The 19891-nt window shown below is 36.4% G+C and overlaps 1 protein-coding gene and 1 pseudogene across 1 annotated transcript; both read right to left on the minus strand.

Moving 5' to 3' along the window:
* Positions 1-1815: 1815 nt before the first annotated feature.
* Positions 1816-10419, minus strand: LOC103409113 (mitochondrial outer membrane import complex protein METAXIN-like; annotated as a pseudogene).
* Positions 10420-16238: 5819 nt separating this feature from the next.
* LOC139193093 (uncharacterized) lies at positions 16239-19690 on the minus strand. Its single transcript, XM_070816056.1, has 8 exons — positions 19499-19690; positions 19073-19234; positions 18844-18982; positions 18419-18723; positions 18155-18206; positions 17196-17785; positions 16653-16703; positions 16239-16565 (listed from the first exon to the last, which is right to left on the minus strand). The coding sequence occupies exons 1-8, from the start codon at positions 19688-19690 to the stop codon at positions 16239-16241; spliced, it is 1818 nt and encodes a 605-aa protein (XP_070672157.1).
* Between the last annotated feature and the right edge of the window lie 201 nt (positions 19691-19891).

Genomic DNA, 19891 nt, shown 5'->3' on the forward strand with positions numbered 1-19891 from the left:
ATAAAGTTTGAACGTAGTTGACCACCGGGGCGTCTCGGTTGACTTCTTGTAAAATATGTCAGGGAACCTCGTTAGCGTATTTCGACACCCTGATTCCAAATCTGCACCCCGTTTTCCCAAATTTAATTGTTTTAGTGGAGTTTTACTAATGGGTCCTAATATTATGCTTAGGTGCGATTATTATTGGTGACTTCGGCTATTCTAGTTCAAACGGGTTCGACTCGACAACATGATCTGTGAGTGGGTCTTTTCTTATATTTATATTGGTTAGTTTCCATATATACAATCATTAATAAATTCTCTATGCGATTGCCATGATTAAATTAACGTTTATAAGAAATACCTTAATGTTGGGAAATGATGAAATAATCCTACGAGATGCATAGGTAAGCTTACTATAAGGGGATGCCTTGATTATATTTATGGTCATGAATAGTATGATATTGACTAGAATTGTTGAATGGTTGTGACATGACTATATTTATAGTATTTGCTCATCGTTTGCTACACTGGTGTTGGTACTCGCTCAGGTCAGGGCCAGTCTTTCACGTATATGTGCACATCGCACAATATGCTCACTTTGGATCTATTGTAGGTGTCAGTCCTGTCGTATAGGTTGTCATAGGCAACTCTAACTCGTATGTGCTGCGCATAGTGTCAGTCTTCACGTGATTGTAGTACTAGAGTGTATATCATTATTACACCCAGTCATGTTCATGTCAGAATATATCTACATGAACTCGTGTGTTAGCATGTGTCGATGAGCACTTGATATGACATTGTTTATGCGAGATTATATGATATTGGCTGGTGTATGTTTATTTACGCAATATTGTGACGTATGGCATTCTGTGATTTTGTAAGCTATGGTAAGTATTTTCATACTATACATAGTATGTATATTTTGGAAACTACACTTGTTTTATGGGGAGGGGTTATAATGTTTTTTTAAAAAGGTTTTTATAAATCTTTATTTTTAGGCCCACTCATCCTTGTTTTTTGCCCCTCTAGGTTTTAGTAGCTGAGCTTATGTATCGACGAGGATTCTTGGCAAATCTCAGTATAAATGGCTACCTTTTGATGGTATAATCCTTATTTTACCTTACTGTACTTTACTTATGTTCTGTCATCACGTATGAAATAGGTTCATTCTCGCTCACAAGTGCACTCTTGTACTTAGGCACTTTAGGTTTAAATTTATTCACATTTTCCACATCACTACACTATATGACTTCGTCACCTTCCAGATGTCGGCCATCACAGCTCGATTTGAAGTCCTAATGGATATTTCGGATCAGAGTGCGTCAGCTGAGGGGTATAATTAATCTACGAGGTCTTGCCTTCAATTCTTCCCTGCACCGTAACCAAGTCATGTCTTGTCTTCGAAAATAATCACACGCCGGAACCACCATTGAACTACAAATCCAATCCAAGTGCTGCCTTTTTTTCGTTTAGAACCTGGACTGTAGTAAATGTAGCAAAATACTAATTCATTTGGAAACAACAAGATCCCGTGTAAAATCAACCAAGGCTGTCCAAACTACTCCGATGCAGTCGCCGATTGATACGGCTCAGCGAGGCACCAAAACGTTCAAAACCCTAATCCAGGTGCTCGAACATCGGCTAGAAGTTAAACGAATGCATCCTAGCAGCACCATGACCTCTGTCAAAACACACCCAGCTGATGGGTTCCAGAATTCAGTCTTACTGTATATGTGACATTGTAACTTCCTTTCTAAGAAATCAACAAAGAATTTCCACAGAAAAAAAAAACAAAGCGCACGAGGGCCAAAAACATAAAAGTACGAAATTGCATCACAGTTAAACCCTTCTCACCAATTCATATCCAATGAAATTTACAAATTGTCAGCACTGCTTCAAAAGTCGAACATTGGAATCCTGCAGGTGAAGAATACCTCCAATTCTAGGTTTCTAACTTCAACTTTCCAGCAAATCATATCATGTATTTATACAGGTGCTTATTTTCCCAAAATTTCAACGTCATACTACAAAACTGAAAGAACGGGATTACAGAAATTCTCTCTTCGTCGTCAGGCTGCTAATCCTAGCTGGTTTTCATGTAAAAAATGCTGGTGCTAAGAACACAACTATTCATACCCATCATCATCAACCTCGACATCAGCCTCATCAACTCGACTTAGGAGAGTGACGAAAAGTACAACTGAAACCAGCTGTGCTGTTAAAAAATATCTGGCCCTTCTCTTAAAACTTTTCTCCTCCTTTGTCTCTTCCCTTTTGGGTTTACTCTTGGGCTTAGAACCTGATAACAAATAAGCATAAGAAAAATTGCATTTGAGGAGAATTAAGTTGCGACCTAGGTGACCCTGATAAATATATCAGATAGAACCAATATGATTAAATAAAACTTCAATCCCATGAATGCCGTATGTACAAATAGGTTGCCGCATCTATACAACTGGAAAACTTGCATGTTAAAGTCCACATGCAAAGTGGATATGCTAACTCATCAAAAACCTACAATCTACCTCCTTCAGATGATTTATATCACCCATGTCCCTATTAGTCAGCTCTTGCATTAGTTATGCTAGAAAGCGGGAAGTATCACATGATCTCAGATTCCGAGCTGCAAAATGCAGCTTCCACTTCAAGAGAGGCCTAATGTGCGACTTGCTCAAGTTTCTAACTGTTAACACTCCGAAGTAAATTACTATGTTTTCTAAAGCAAAAATATGGTGTTGGAAACTGCATGTGTGCAAGCCAAATCTACTCTTGAATTTTCCACGATAAGAACAGAGGTTCACTAAAGAAAAAGAAAACGGAGCAAAAAATGATCCGGTTTGGTAAAGGCAATAAATCCTTTAAATTATAGTATGGAAAAAGATAAATAGAGAGACACAAGCCTTGAATGTAAAAGTATCTCACTCGAGTTTGAAGGACCTCTTCTAGGAGCTGCTGATGAAGAGTTTCCATGAAAGTTTGGAACTGAAGATGGTGAACCTGAGTCCACAAACTCCACCTTAAGCCTATCAGCATACTTAACAAGGTTTTCATGTTCTAAAAGCTTGCTCCGCAGTACCGATGTTTCCTAAAAGCACAAAGTGTCAGGAATCATGACCAAATACTCCCTAAAACTATTAAGATTGAACAAAATCTACTGTACAACTTGGTGTTGCCCATAGGCCAAGTTCATTCAGTGGAACCAAATATATTTATGAATAAATTAATTACACAAGTTTAGTCATCTGTACAAATATCAAATTCCTACCACCTCATGAGTATAATAATTGATTATCTAAGATTGAAATACCAAAAAGATTGATAAAGAAATGATTGTATTAATAGCCGATCATAGGTCACATGTAAACTAGGCTAATGCACGATAAAAAGTAAGGAGGGCAGTTTAATGCGAGGAAATAAAAGAAAAGAAAATAATATATAAACTGGGCTATATGGACAAAGAAGGCATGATACTTGAAAACTAGAGGTAACTAAATAATGTAATGCCATCAGGAAATCTGAAGGGCCAAGGGAGATCAAGCATAATTCCATTGAGAGAGAGAGAGAGAGAGAGGAGTATAATGCCATTAGGAAATCTGAAGGGCCAAGGGGCACGCATAATCCCATTTGAGTGATGAACACAAAGATACAAATTGGGAAGCTAAAATGAAAATCTACGAAAGTGGTTCCAAGACTTCACTAACTCAAAAATTAAATCCCATGGTCAAATTCTGTGACCAAAACACTGACTTCTGAGCAATGTATTAAAAGGTGGGGGTGTGGCCAAGGCGTCCAATGGATAGCCCAGCCTAGGCGCAAGGCGTGAGGTGTAAGGCTTCAAACCTAAAATTTTAATATATATTATATATATAAGTATATTTAAAACAATTTAATACTTTGTAAAAACAAATATAACTATAACTAAATCAAAGATAATATCATCTTCTTTATTACTAAGTCTAGTTGTACTTGGAAACCATGTCATATAGTCTCAAACTGTTATAATTATTTATTTTATTGTAAGCAATTATAGAGAACTTCAAGGAAACTAAGGATGAATGTAAACCCGGCAGTTTCTTACATGACACGGTGACACGACACGAAAACGACAAGAAAAGAACAGGTTTCGGATCAATATGATAACTAATTGGGTCATTATTGGGTGACCTGTTAATAATGGGTTCTTAACGGATACATGCACGAGTAACACGTGGGCAACCCATTTCGACCCATTAAGAAAAATAAATTATAATTTTAAAGTTTAATTACTAAAATAATTATTATAACATACAATAGTCATATATATATTGGTATATTCTATATTAAATATATATTTTTGTGTTATTATTCTATATAAGTTAAAAAAATTAAGTTTTATTCATTTATTTATTTTTATTATGAGAGTTTCTTATTACCATTAATAGGATAAATTTTACTTAACATGTTGTCCAAAATTAAAATCAACTAGTATAGTATTAGTATAGGCAATAAGACATCCCTACAAGTATGAAAAATATGAAAGAATATATAAACACTCGTGATTCATCATTCCTTCACGAGTAGACAATGATTACGCCTACGTTATCGTTTAGATTTTTAAAACCCTCCAAACCGTCATGAATAGTATTTTTTACTTGAGTGTAAAAGTAATAAAATTAATAATAATTATTGTAGAAGTGTAAGAAATGTAAAAAAAAAAATATATATATATATATATATATATACACACACACACAATCCCTTGTAGTGACAAGCTTTACAACTTTCGTAAAGGGGTCAACTTCGAAATCCAACACTATAATCCATAAACCTTAAATTTGTATTTAACCATCGATTGTCGTTTAGGCTTTATTTTTTATATTGAATTTCATTTTTTAAATTTTCTTTTTTGAAAACATGATCTTATAGGGGATGTAGGAAGATCAACAGTTCGGATCTTTGATATCACGTCCCGATATTTACGGTTAATTGAAATATGAGTCGATGTTATATAGTTTGTAGAGACTTTATAAACACCAAGCAATATTTTCACTAACGTTAAAACTCTGAACATAATATCAACGATCCGAACCGTTCATCTTCCTGTATCCTCTAATAGATCATGTTTTCAAAAAAGAAAATCTGAAAAAAAAAAACAAAATTTGGTGAGAAAAATGAAGCACAAATGTAAACAACAATCGACGGTTAAATTTTGATCTATGATTTATATGATTATAGTGGCACATTTCAAAGATATGCCCTTCACGAAAGTTGTAAAGCTTGTCATTACGAGCGTTTATATATTTTTTCTATATTTTTCACACTTCTACATTAATTAAAAAACTATTAAAGACTTTACTTAAACAATAGCCATAGGATAAATGAGAAGAGAGTGCTAATGTAGAAAGCCTCACTGAAAATATCATCAATATAACTCTTGACAATATATCAAGTCAAAGTTCCAATATTGTTTCCCATGGTGATTGATGAAAATTGAAGAGTTTGATTGTAAGAAAATGTGCAAGGTTCCAAACCTTGAAACATAACTCCCTTAATTTTGTAAATCTTTTAAACATTTGATATTTTGTAATGTTCTAATGTTTTCTATTTTATTTATTATGCTCTAATTTTGGGTATGTAAATATGTAATACTTGAAAGACAAATGCGTTTTTATGTTTTGAATGTGATAATATGGTATGTATATACTTATTTAGTATTATGTTTTTCATTTGATTATTTATTGGTTTAAAATATATTTTCCTTAACGGGTAACGGATCGGGTTATATTATTTGTTAATATTATCGGGTCGGGTTATATTATTTGTTAATATTATCAGGTCGATTTCAGGTCGGGTCATTTTACCTGTTTATTTTAACGGGTGTTACACGACACGACCCGTTAAGATTTCGGATATGACACGAAAACGACACAAACATGGGAAACACAACACGAATGCCATAGATGAATGGTCACAATTATAGGAAAATTTCAAGCAAAATAAAGGTTGAATGTTGCAATTATAAGTAATTTAAAAGGAAATAAAGGTTGAGTGTAGTAATTATAGGGTATTTAAAATGATATAAAACAATAATTATGGGAATTTAAGGGAAAATAAAGGGTTGAGTGGAGTATTTATAGGGTATTTAAAATGAAATAAATGGGGTGGAGTATTTATAGGGTATTTAATATGAAATAAATGGCGAAAATAAAGGGTTGAGTGGAGTATTTATAGGGTATTTAAAATGAAATAAGGGCTGAGTGAAGTAATTATTATGGAAATTTATGGGATTTGGAGAGAGAAAGTCTCTTCTTCGTTGAAACTAGAACGGCAGAAAACATTTCAGAAACCTGGATTTTGAAGAAAAAAACACCCAGAACACCCCGAATGCCGCCCAGACACGCTCCCGCGAAGCCTTCCGCCCACTCCCTCAAAATAGAGGCAGGAACACTGACGCTCAGCCTCAGAGGCCGCCTAGGCGCTCCCTTAGGCGAGCCTTTTAAAACACTGCTTCTGAGAGAGGTCACAACAAGTATCATTCTTTAGTTGTTCAAACTTTTAACTTTGATAGAAATGAGTCCTATGCCAGCTGAGACTAGGTTATTTATTGGTGCAGGGGGGGGGGGGCGAATTTTGTGCACATAACACTGACATCTGAGTGTAAATTCAGGCCAGTATCATTTCTTTTAGTTTTAATTTATCACTTGATGGAAAAGGTAGTCATAGCCGACCCCATTTAGTGAGAAAAGGCTTTGTTGTTGGTGGACAAGGTAGTCTTCTGCAACTGAAACTGTCATTTATAAGTGTAGTACCTCTTCCTAAGCTCAAATTCAGTCAGAGTTCCAGACCCGATGCAAAAGTGTATATATCAAGGCCGATTTTCCCATTTTGATTGCTGAGAGTGCAACTTGAAACCCAAGTCGTTCAGACCAAAATTTTAATCTCACAGACCCAAAAAAGAAAAGCAATACTTTGTTGAAGATACTGGCAAACAAAATTTCACCAAATAAAATGTCAAAATTCTGTTTTCGAGAAGATATATAGAATCGAAGAATTCTGCTTCCTATTGAATTATACATATTGTACTGTATGTTTATTCTATGTATGGGTTTTTATCACAAAGGTCCTTGATGTTTGGAAAATCATAATTTTCATTCACAGTGTTTCAGTTCAATCAATTTGGTCCTCCATGTTTGTTCACACACATCAGTTTGGTCCTTTTGTCCAAATTCGTTTAAAGTTACATTTGTGTGATGTGGCACACATTCAACCAATCCAAATCCCCAAACACCCAAACCGCCCGCTTCCCCCCCCTCCTCCCCCTCCCTCCCCTCTTCTCTCCCTCTCTAGAAAATGGAAAGATGAAGTTGAACTGCAGATGTGCCTCAATTGATTCAACCACCGATTTATTGTATCAGTATGAAAACTATTAAGGTGGTTCTGTTTGGGTTGTAGAGAGGAGAGAAAATTTAGTGACAAAGGGGGTAGCATTTGTGCCTTGCACAGATTGTTTTTTTTTTTTTTTTTTTTGGTCGGTCTTGCACAAATAACTGGGAAGATCTCGGGTGACAGAGGTCTGGAGATTGGGGAAATGTGTAGTTGGATTTTCGGTGGGTGGGTGGGGGAGGGTAGTGAGTGGCAGGGCTGTCAAGGGAGGGGTCCAATCTGGGTTGAGGTGGTTTGTGCGTTTAGAGTTGGGGGGCCGATGGCGGATGAAGTTTTGAGTTTTGGCCCCTTTGGGTTGGTGTTTGTTAATTTACCTTCTCATTTTCATTTTTTTAGTTTTTCTTTATGGTTTGAAAAACTTTAAGCAATTTTTACAAATTGATATTTTTTTAACCCACATGGCAACACATAAGTGTAGTTATGAGTCCCATACATGTGCCATGTCAGCACATTAACAGAGTTTTCAACGGATTTGGACGGCAAGGACCAAACTGATGTGCGGGAGCAAACGTTAAGGACCAAATTGATTAAATATTGAAGCATAAGGGACGAAATTATGATTTCCAAAACATCAAGGACCATTTGTGATACCCTTCTTTGTATTGTAGATTACAATCCAGAAACCATCACGAAAATAAAAAATAAAAAATAAAAACGTTCATAGAAGTGATGGTGGAAGTTAGAAGCATAATGTTCACTTCTATGGAAGTATATTTCTCTTAGAATTAACGCTAGGGGCACTAGAATTTACGCAAGGTTCTGTAAGCTCAATAAATTTTTAATGCTAAAAGTAATTAAGGGACTGATAAAGACAATGGTGCCGGTCTTAATTTTCTACATCAGAGTACCATTCCAAATTAAAATTGGCATGCGTTTTCTATCTCTTTCATCTCCCATTCAAGCATATAATGTTATCTGAATTCATGCAGAATACTAAGCTACAAGATAAGCTCAAGATTCAAGTTGGAACCTAAACTTCTTAATAGATTTAAACTATATAGTTGAGCTAATAGAACGCAAATGTTGTTTAATTGCTAATATAAACTTTTCTAATCTGTCTGCCTATAAATACAATGACTTACTGGTAATGCTTGAAGAGTGATAAGTGCCTGTCCAAGAAAGACTGCGTCCAAACTTGATGGCCTGCATAAAAGGAACAATGCATGTAGATACATAATCAGCATGATAGTATTAATTGCCACTTTGCGTGTAAAAAAATACTAGTACTAAAGAAAGGAAGTTAAATAATAACAAGCAGTTCCCATGATTTCATGTAAAAGGAAATAGGTACCTAGAATAGGATAGAAAATCACCTGTCTTCAAATAAAAACTTTTGTTCCTCCAACCGACGTGACAGAGCTCCAAATGCAAGGCTGGCTCTCCTGTATATCTGTCCATCAATTTTTCAAATCAATATAACCGCATGATTTGAATAATAATCAAACAAGACAGCACTTATTACTTAGCACAAAGTAGTAGGGTCAGTGAGAAAAAAGTACATGTTCTTCTACTTTCTCAGCGCTGTCATTAGTAATCCCAAGTTGCTGCTTTACAGTGTAAAATTTCTTATAGAATAGAATCTTTCCAATTGGCCATGGGAGATCAGAATAATATATCTCTTTGGCAGAACAACCATCAGTACCCACCCAGAGTTCATACGTAAGGGCATCAGAAATTCAGGAGCTGATCATTGCCTTTGTAGATATCCATTCTGGGTTTGTGTGAAATTCAGTGTCCAAATCAGTGATGCAATCTTCTTTCAGTCTTTCGATAATGCCACCCTTCTCATTATTATAGATCACATACTCACCAGATTCAATGTAAGGGATTTTATCTACACAAAAGCCACAACCGATACCATGATTTTCATCTTCTTGATATATATGTGAATGCTTACATGCATACTAAAATATAAATGCGAAACAATAAACCAACAGAAGTGCAACCATAGAAACTAAACTCGTTCTTATATTAATTCAAATATATTCAGCAAGTGAAAAAAGAAACAGTTGCCAATGTCAAGGCTCCAGCACAAGCACAGTGGCAATTGTTCTGGCCATGTTTGTCCAGTTACATAAGATATACCTTAACTATACAAAGAAGCCCATTTAAATATACCAAACACACAAATCCTATATATTTTTAGCTACATATATATCCCAATTGTATACATAACAGGCACCATTCACAGAACCAACGATACATCCAAAAAAGTTGGGAGGGACGTATAGCATGGTTACACAGCCACCGTGGCAACCCGTGCCAATGATATAATGACGTGTAAGATTCTGTCCGCCCGTCATTGAATTGTTAGCACAGGATGCCTACAGTGGCAGTGTACCCTTACCATGTAAGGTACTCTCCTACAGTTGCCAATATAACACAGAACTATATGAATTAAAAAGCAGTTGGTAATTAAGAACACATTCAAGTGGCAAGCTATTCCTCTTCACTTGTATGTAAAAAGTCTTAGGTTCAATTCTCGTCAAATGCGAATTTGAGTCACATTATTGCTGCTAATTTATTGTTTGTTCAAAAAGTAAATAAAGTAACAAATCCAAAACCCATATGCCATGGAAGTTGGAACAATCAACTCAATGCATGTAAAAATAAAACCCCAATTCAAAAAATTAGCAGCAACGAATTTCAGACCACCAAACCTGCCAAATCCTCCCAAAAAAAATAAAATCAAATTAAATTAAATATTTGCAGAGAAGGGAAAGATTTGATTACCAGAGTCGGGGTAGGTGAGATTGAAATCTAAGCGGAAAGGAACTTTGGCAAATTTGAGGTAAAAGTAGACGGGCAAGCATGAAGGGCATGCAGTGGGCAAGCCGAAGCAGGACTTTCTCGCGACAAGAGTGTAACCTTCCATATAACCTGTAAAACCCAGTCAGATGCTGCCTTTCTGAATTCAAATCCAGAAGCAAGCAGGTTAGGGTTTTTTTTCTTGTCAATGGCGGGTGTTGCAGAATAACAGTGAGAGAGAGAGAGAGAGAGACTGGGGAGGGGCGGGGGGGGGCTCTTGCCTCGGGGTTCTGGGAAATTGGGTGTTTCCGCATATGGGTCGTGGAGTATTAAATGGGCCGGATCCAAGTCAAGGCCCAACTACCAAAAGGCCTAGGGCATTCACTTCAATTTTTCGTTCAAACTACTGTATCCGATGAGCCGCTACATGCCAAAACCCTAAACCTTTGGATAGGAACGACTCATTTCACTGGTGTCTTCTCCATCTTATTCACTGGTATATTTTCCCTCTAATTCCCCCAATCATCATCGACTTTCGGTGACCTCTGCAACTTGACTTCGAGAAGTCATTTCCATGACTGGAAACACGAGATTCTAATAGAATGTCGACTTATGTCAATAGTTTTTTAATGATCATGCCTACAGATGTCAACATGTGCCAACTAAACATATCGACAAGATGCCTATAGAAATGTATACAAGGGCATGAGACTAGTAACTACCCTGCCTAGTGCCCCTAGAGTCAATTCGTCGAGCATTTGGAAAGCAGCTTTTAAGGGCATCTTAGATTTTCAAAGGGTTGCACCCAAATCTTCCATTGAGGAATTCTGAGCTTGGGGTGTTGATAGGATACTAAGAATGGTTATCCAAATTAATGTGGATGTGTATATTTCAACTAGCTCAAGGGACCCTTGTTAGATGTTTGACACTTGTCATTAGATTAGAAGATTAGTTGTAGTGATTATTGTTGTGGAATCTTAGCTTGCAAGACTAAGATAGATATATATCAAACTAATTGTGCAAGGTGGATTATTGTAGACATCAAAATTTTGATGAAGTAAATGTTTACCAATAGATTAAAGTTTCGATATATCATGGCTTATGTAGCATGCGCCATGTATCTCACAAATCGTATACATGGATGTGACTTATCCATATCGGACGAGACATCAAGAAAGACCACTGTCAACACTTGGCGGAAATGAATTATTTGATTTTAATTTAATTAAATCAAATATTAATTGATGGGGTTAAATCACAAACTAAGCCACATATCAAGTCTTGGTTATTTCGTCAATTAATCAAGTCCACATTCAAGGTCAAATCTATCCATAAGCAAGGCTTAGAAAGTCCATAAATACGAGGATCCAAGATATAGAAAGGGGTCAGAAAATCATTCAGACACTCGGACTAATATTTGGAGTTTTGCTTACGTACAATTTCTCACTCTAGTCCAATCTGAGTGTCGTGCCCAGTTTAATATCGTTTCTTTCATGCGCTCAAGACTATTAAGACTCAAAACGCTAAATTAGACAGATTTAAACACTTTTCTAACTAATCTAACACACTTAATTAAAAGGGGAATTGATTTGGACGAAATTAATTAAACTAAATAGATTGCAAAACTAAAGCAAATTAGGTACGAAATCAGGTGAATTGAATGGTGAAATAGACTAGTTAGAGGGTCATTCTCCACACATGACATATGCAAACAAACCAATTTCCAGTTATTATTCCTTTAAACCATGAATGACAACACCACAAGTTAACCGTGATAGCACAAATTAACCATCAGATTTTCCTTAATTCATTGAATTGGATGGAATACACATCGCAACCAAATTATCCTTCTCAAGTCCCCTAACTATGAAAAGCATGATAAAAAGACATATCAAAGGTCATTAAGTTCCTTGAAAACCATAAGTATTGACGAGGCATTCGTAATTATGAAAAGCATGATACTTCTGCCTAGGATTCACTTAACACAATCATGACTAGTGACTTTTACTACTTGTAAATATAAGTTCATAACGATTAGGTGAAATTCCCTTATACTCTAGCATCAAGTTCATGCATGCAAATTAAGTATGCATCCTCAATCAACATACATAAACAAGTTTTAATAACTCAGATAAGCAAATCACATTCAAGACTCAAGAAACAATAACTGGACATAATCAGTTCATATACAGCATATAATCATGGCTTCGAATTCACCTCCAACTATAAAGAAATTAGTTCCTCATGTCTTTGAAAACATAAAACCAAATTAAAACAAACATTGAAACAAATATAAGGATAGAAAGAACCAGAAACGTCCCAGCAACTCCAATGGCAAATTCGAACCCCCTTGGATTGCAAGCCACGACACAAAGCTCCTTCATTCCTTCCTTCCACGCAAGCACACCTTTGAACTCTCTGAAATCTCTCAATTGTATCTGAATATATGGGTGCGTGGGTAGTCTGAATTATGCAGCAGAGATGTATATTTATAGCTAGGGTTATGCACAATTTCTGAAAGGAAAAGGATTGCACAATCCTTGGGGAAAAGGTTAGGGTTAGGGAGAAACCAAGGGGGAAAAGGATTAAGGGCTTGCTTGGTATCCTATTTGAAATTTTTTATAATTTCTCAAAACATTTCTTAAGAATTTTTCTTGAAAACAATTTTCTTTAAGACTAAAAAACTTGCTTGGTATGCAATTTAAAAATTTTAATCTTACAACTTAAACTGGACAAAAAGATCCATAAAAAGGGGGTCGAGAGAGAAAGAGAGAGAAAGAGGAGAGAAAGAGGAGAGAGGAGGAAAGAAAGTAAGAGATGATTGAAGAAAAGAGAAAGAAGTGAGAAGATCGGATGAGATAGAGAGGAAGAGGAGTGAGAGAAAGAACTGAGAGAATGAAGAGAGCGGATTGGAGGAGAGACGAAAAATGTAAAAGAAAAAAGAGAAGGGGGAGAGAGAAAGAAGAAAAGAGAGATAGATTTGGAGTGAGAGGGGGGGAGGGAGAGAAAGAAAGGAGTGAGTTTAAGTTTAAAAACTCTAAAAACTCACTTTTTGTGTTTTTAGATAATAGACTATATTTTTGAGTTAGTCTTGAGTTCAGTTTTTTAAAATAGTCCTACCAAACAAGTTTTTAAGGCCTAAAACTTGAAAATTGTTTTTGAGTTTAAAAAGTTGAATTCAAGTAGAGCACCAAACAGGCTCTAAGGTTTCCAGCAGATTTTAGGGCTTCTAGAAGATGAAAGGTGTGGCACTCTTTTAGGGGTTCTAGAAGGAATGTCTTATGGAAGATTCTTATGCTTCTAAAAAAGGGGAAGGCGCCACCTTTCTATGGATTCTAGAAAGGGTGGTGCGGCATAAGTTTAGGGGAAAAGATAGGCCTTCTCGAAATAAGATATTTAGGTCTCCTTGCAGCTGGATTTAAGGCATGATAAGATTAGGATTGGATAGGATAGGATAAGATAAGGTTAGATAAGGTTGGATAAGGTTTCCTTCTTTTGAGCTGATTCCTTATCTTCTTTGTCTTGGATTTATTTCTTCAACACTTTAGCACATTCCTTGACATCTTTGGTCTTCAAATTCGTCCATCTATCTTGCTCCACTCATAAGCTATCCATTTGATGCCCAAAACTGCTCCAAAATGCTCTAAATTGCACTTTCTTGCCAACTTTGTCATTTGGACCTACAAACACATGAAAAAAGATTAAAACACTATAATAAGTAAGAACTAGCTATGAAAATACAAGAAAACAAGCTAACTAAATCGCATAAATATGCTCCTATCAAATTCTCCCACACTCTAAATCGCACAAATATGCTCCTATCAAATTTCCCCACACTTAGCTTTTGTTAGTCCTCGAGCAAAACAAAACAAACAAAACAAACAAAACATAACCTAGACCTTCCAATGTTTGCCTCAGGGATTTCCAGTGACATATGACATGTTAAAAATTACTACTCCCACAGATTTTAGTTATCCTTACCCTCGAGCACACACTTAATCATAGTCACCACTCACTAGCTTGCATTTAATCAATTAAAACAACATTTTGAATGTAGTAACATGCCTTAGAGAATTCCCTCAATTCCTCATCGAATGTACACTCTATTTTCATCAAATTTTCTGACTACACTCCCTATACTAGATATATGTGAGAAGATTGATGTAAACATGAAAACTAACACTCACATATGTTATAAACAAAGAAAACAATGCATGTATAGATATGATCTCATGAACGGAATGCTACTACTTAGACGTGAGAACCAGGGATACCATATGCTTATACCAATCCCAAACATATTGAAACACACAACAACCAAGATAAAAGTCTAAGGGTTGTAACGGGGCTAAGGGTATTGGCTAACAAAGAAAGGTTAAGGATAAACAAAGGTTCTTAAAGCAATAGTAAGCAAAAATAATGAAATCAACTTAGAATTAACTCTTGAATGCAGCAAATAACTTTGATTTCAAAGGGGAGATTCACATAACTTAGGGTCATATTCAAACTTTTTGGACCCTTTCTTCAACAACCAATACTTGTGAGTTCATTCTCACTTATTTTCAACTTTTTTTTTTCTTTCTCTTTTTCTTCTTTTTTTTTTCTTCTTTTCACGTGTTTTCTTTTTTTTTTTCTCTTTTTTTTTTCTTCAACCCGTGCTCATAACCTTCCCCCACACTTGATTTCTGCAATATGTTTGATCAAAAGGAATTCCTTCTAAGTCATGCTCCACTATACTTTAAGAACAAGGGTATGGATAGTCCTATTCTAGGCTAGGTTGAGATAATGTGGCTAACAAGGAAATTAGGCTAAATAAGGCTCAAAGGGGTTAAACCTACAAAACAAATGCATGGGATGAAGGCTTTTTGGCTCTGGTGGTAACTACTAAACAACTTCATTTTGTTATATGTTATGCACTCAATTTAAAGCTTTGAATGAAACGGGCATGAGTTCTAGTATTTTGAACTTATAATGATAAAACGCATTCTAAGCAGTAACCAAGCAAATAATAATGAGATCATGCAACGACTTTAGAAAACAAGGAATCACAGATTAATAACTCTCCAAATAAAGTTTAGGCTCAAGTCTCTCAGGGTTGTATCATTAGTTTGAGTTCCTTCCTTCAAGCATGTTACAAAAACTGATTTTTTTTTCCTTTGTGATTACATGTGAATTTGTTAATGACAACTACAACCAAGCATAAACCAAAGAGCATATCAAACTTCCACCCATGTTTGTAACTTTCTTCAACAGTCATGCAATTAAAAACCAAATCCTCATCATTGTGTTGGAAGGTACCATAAGACACAAACAAACACACAAAAGTGACTCTAAAACAACTCTTTTTAGGTTTTTCAAAACTTTTTCTAATTTTTTTCAAATTTTCGTATTTTGGTTTTCAAAACACACTAAAAACACTTAAAAACAGTAAAAAACAACTCTTGTGGTGCTAGGTGATAAAAACCCACGAATTTTCAATAAAAACACTTGTTTACCCCCCATACATAAACCAAACATTGTCCTCAATGTTTCAAACATAGACTCACACATAAACAAGCAAACGACACAACAAACAAACATGACAAACATGGCAAAGTAAAAACAAGAAAGAGTAGAGTTTAAGAACGCAAATCTGGTTATGATGCCAGAGCATCCTAGTTCTCATTTATTTGCATGGGTTGCCTCCTAAGAAGCGCTTGGTTTAACGTCTTCCAACTAAACAATACCTCCTTTTAAGCTTCATTGGAGCCCACGGCCTGGAGGGGTATATCCTCCACGACATGCTCTTAAAAATGGTCATAATATGGCTTCAAACGATGTCCATTCACTTTGAATTCATTTCCGGTCTTTATACTTTGAATTTGGATTGCACCATAAGGAAAGACATTAGTAACAACAAAATGGCCAATCCACTTAGAACGTAACTTATCTGGAAACAATTGAAGGCGGGAATTGAAGAGTAAAACTTTCTACCCTACGACAAACGTCTTGGTACGAATCATCTTGTCATGGAATCCCTTTGACTTCTCTTTGTAAATAAGAGCGTTCTCGTACGCCTCGTTCCGAATATCTTCAAGTTCATTCAATTAAAGCTTCCTATGAATTCCAGCGGCACCTAGGTCCAAATTGAACATTTTTAAGGCCCAATGTGCTTTGTGCTCCAATTCAACTGGAAGATGGCATGGTTTCCCATAGATGAACCAAAATAGTGACATTCCAATTGGTGTTTTGTAGGCCGTACGATATGCCCATAATGCATCATTCAAGCGCAAGCTCCAATCTTTCCGATTTGGCCCAACGGTCTTCTCCAAAATCTGCTTGATCTCCCGATTAGAAACCTCGGCTTGCCCACTTGTTTGAGGATGATAAGGTGTTGCCACCTTATGGGTGACGTTATACTTCTTGAGCAGCGCCTTAATGGTTCAATTGTAAAAATGGGAACCCCCATCACTTATAAGAACTCTTGGCATTCCAAATCTAGCAAATATGTTAGTTTTCACAAAATCTGCAACCACTTTGATATCATTAGTATGGGTGGCTTTTGCTTCCACCTATTTCGAAACAGAATCAACCGCAAGTAAAATATAAACAAAACCATAAGATGAAGGGAAATGACCCATGAAATCAATGCCCCAAACATAAAAAATTTCAACACAAAATATAGGGGCCTGCGGCATTTGGTCATTTGAACCAATACTTCCGGTTATTTGACAACGATCACATGTTATGCAAAAATTTCTAGCATCCTTAAAGATTGTAGGCCAATAGAAACCACATTCAAGTACTTTACGTGCAGTTCTTTGAGTGCTAAAGTGACCTCCACATGCATAAGTGTGACAAAAAGTTAAAATTGAATTAAACTCAGAATTATGCACACACCTACGAATGATTTGATCAAGGAAATATTTCCACAAATAAGGATCATCCTACACATGAAAACGTGCCTCTTTCTTAAGTTTATCATGTTGGTGCTTGTTTAGAGTGCTTGGAACTTTCTTATCGACCAAATAGTTAACTAAATCGGCATACCATGGCATACTTACCTCAATGGACAACAACTGCTCATCTGGGAATGTCTCTAGGATAGGCACGGCATCCTCTTCATGCACCATACGGCTCAAGTGGTCAGCCACCATGTTTTCACTTTCTTCCCGGATTTCGATATCAAACTCTTGGAGAAGAAGCATCCAACGAATAAGCCTTGGTTTGGCCTCCTTCGTAAGTAAGTAATTCAACGATGCATGATCAGAATATATTATAACTTTAGTACCAAGTAAATAAGAACGAAACTTATCTAAAGCAAAGACAATAGCAAGAAGTTCTTTTTTCGTCGTAGAGTAGTTCAATTGAGCATCATTCAAGGTCCGAGAGGCATAGTATATGACATGTGGCTGCTTGTCCTTCCTTTGTCCTAAAACAACCCCTAATGCATAATCGGAAGCATCACACATAAGCTCAAAAGGAAGGATCCAATCTGGTGGGACAATGATGGGGGCCGAAGTTAGCATCTCCTTGAGGTGTTTGAAGGCCTTCTCATATTCCTCGTCGAACTTGAATGGGCCATCCTTTTGGAGGAGACGGCAAAGGGGGATGGAAATCTTTAAAAAGTCCTTGATGAATCGCCTATAGAATCCTGCATGTCCAAGAAAAGAACGAACCTCTCTAACCGAAGTAGGAGAGGGTAAGTAGCATACAAGATCTATTTTCGATTTATCAACCTCAATTCCCCTTTTTGAAACAATATGACCTAAAACTATACCTTGTTTTACCATAAAATGACATTTCTCCCAATTTAAAACAAGGTTAGTTTCAACGCATCATTTTAAGATTAATGTGAGATTATCCAAACAATTATCAAACGAATCACCAAATACACTAAAATCATCCATGAATACCTCAATAATCTTCTCAACAAAATCTGAAAAGATACTTACTATACATCGTTGAAATGTGGCAGGTGCATTGCATAAACCGAATGGCATGCGATGATAGGCAAAGGTACCAAAGGGGCATGTGAAAGTAGTCTTTTCTTGGTCATCCAGAGCTATGACAATCTGATTATATCCCGAATAACCATGAAGAAAACAATAAAAATAATGACCGGCTAACCTTTCAAGCATTTGATCGATGAACGGCAAAGGGAAGTGGTCCTTCCTTATGGTGGCGTTGAGCTTCCTATAATCGATGCAAACTCTCCAACCTATTTGGATACGGGTTAGCACAAGCTCATTCTTGGCCACGTAACTCCCGATTTCTTTGGAACTACTTGAACCGGCGAAACCCAATGGCTATCCGAGATAGGATAAATCACTCCACAATCGAGAAGCTTGATAATCTCCTTCTTTACAACTTCCATCATCGGAAGGTTGAGTCGACGTTGAGCCTCTCGAGTTGGTTTAGCCCCCTCCTTTAGAAGTATGCGATGCATGTAAGTTGTAGGGCTAATACCTCTAATGTCGGCCAAGGTCCATCTTATGGCTATTTTGTGCTCTTTCAACACCCGAATCAGTTTTTCTTCCACTAATGCCATGAGTGTTGAAGAGATTATGACTGGCAACGTTTCTTTGTCTCCTAAATAGATGTACTTCAAATGACTTGGCAACGATTTAAGTTCAAGAATCGGGGCCTGAATCACTTAAGGTAACAACTTATTAGTAGAAACGGGAATTGAAATTAGGATTGGAGACTTACCAGGATGTTGTGGCAATGCCCCTAGGGCAGCCACCATCTTGCCAATTTCATCATTAGGCACGGCCAGATTGGGTTTTAGGCCCAATCCCTCGACAATTGTTGTTTTAAGGGGATCTTTGTCCAACGAATCAAGATAGTCCTGCGCCAATGAATTAAACACATCAATAGAAAAATAAGAATGATCATCTTTAGGAAATTTAATAGCTTTAGAAATATTAAAATCAATAACCTTCCCATCAAATTCCATCGTTAAAGTCTCTTTGAACACATCGATCTTAGTGCGGGCTGTTTTCATGAAAGGTCTCCCTAGGAGGATTGGTAATGGGGTAAAATGGGCTGAATCTTCCATGTCAAGCATGTAAAAGTCTGCTGGAAATATCAAATTGTTAACCTGCACCAAAACATCTTCCAAAACTCCTTTCGGATATGCATTAGAACGATCGGCCAATTGAATAATCACACCATCGTTTTTAAGCTCTCCTAAGTTCATAGATGCATAAATTGAGTAAGGCATGACATTAATTGAAGCTCCTAAGTCTAGCATAGCATGTTCAAACTTACTATTGCCAATAACACAAGGAATTGTAAAACTACCCAGATCTTTGCATTTAGGTGGTAGTTTCTTTTGTAACACCGCCGAAACATTCTCACTTACCTGGACCACTTCCTTGTTCGAAATCCTCTTCCTTGTTGTGCAAAGTTCTTTCAAGAATTTGGCATACCTTGGAACTTGCTTAATTGCATCAAGGAGTGGGATATTGACTTGAACTTTCCTAAAGATTTCCAGAATGACTTTCTCATTCTCTTCTTTCTTTGATTGCCTAAACCTACTAGGTGATAGACGCATATTTATGCGACTTAGTTAACTAGTTTTCTTGCATTTACGTTATTAGTTCTTAGTTATTTTAGTACTTTAAGCCATTTTCGTGTGTTTGTAGGTCCAAAGGGCTAAGGTAGCAAGAAAGTGCATTTTGGTGCATTTTGGAGCAGTTTTGAGCTTGGAATGGATTACATATGATATGAGCAAGATGGATGGACGAATTTGAAG

The sequence above is a fragment of the Malus domestica genome, chromosome 16 (assembly GCF_042453785.1).
Source record: "Malus domestica chromosome 16, GDT2T_hap1".
Lineage (NCBI taxonomy): Eukaryota > Viridiplantae > Streptophyta > Magnoliopsida > Rosales > Rosaceae > Malus > Malus domestica.

What these genes read in the sequence shown, in the direction of transcription:
- LOC139193093 (XM_070816056.1), bottom strand. Translation starts at nt 19,690, where the DNA reads ATGCGTCTATCACCTAGTAGGTTTAGGCAATCAAAGAAAGAAGAGAAT. An exon ending in AGCAGTTGTTGTCCATTGAG is followed by an intron (nt 16,704 to 17,195) that starts GTAAGTATGCCA and finishes GTTTCGAAATAG; the next exon opens with GTGGAAGCAAAAGCCACCCA. An exon ending in TCAAAGTGGTTGCAGATTTT is followed by an intron (nt 16,566 to 16,652) that starts GTGAAAACTAAC and finishes TGAACCATTAAG; the next exon opens with GCGCTGCTCAAGAAGTATAA.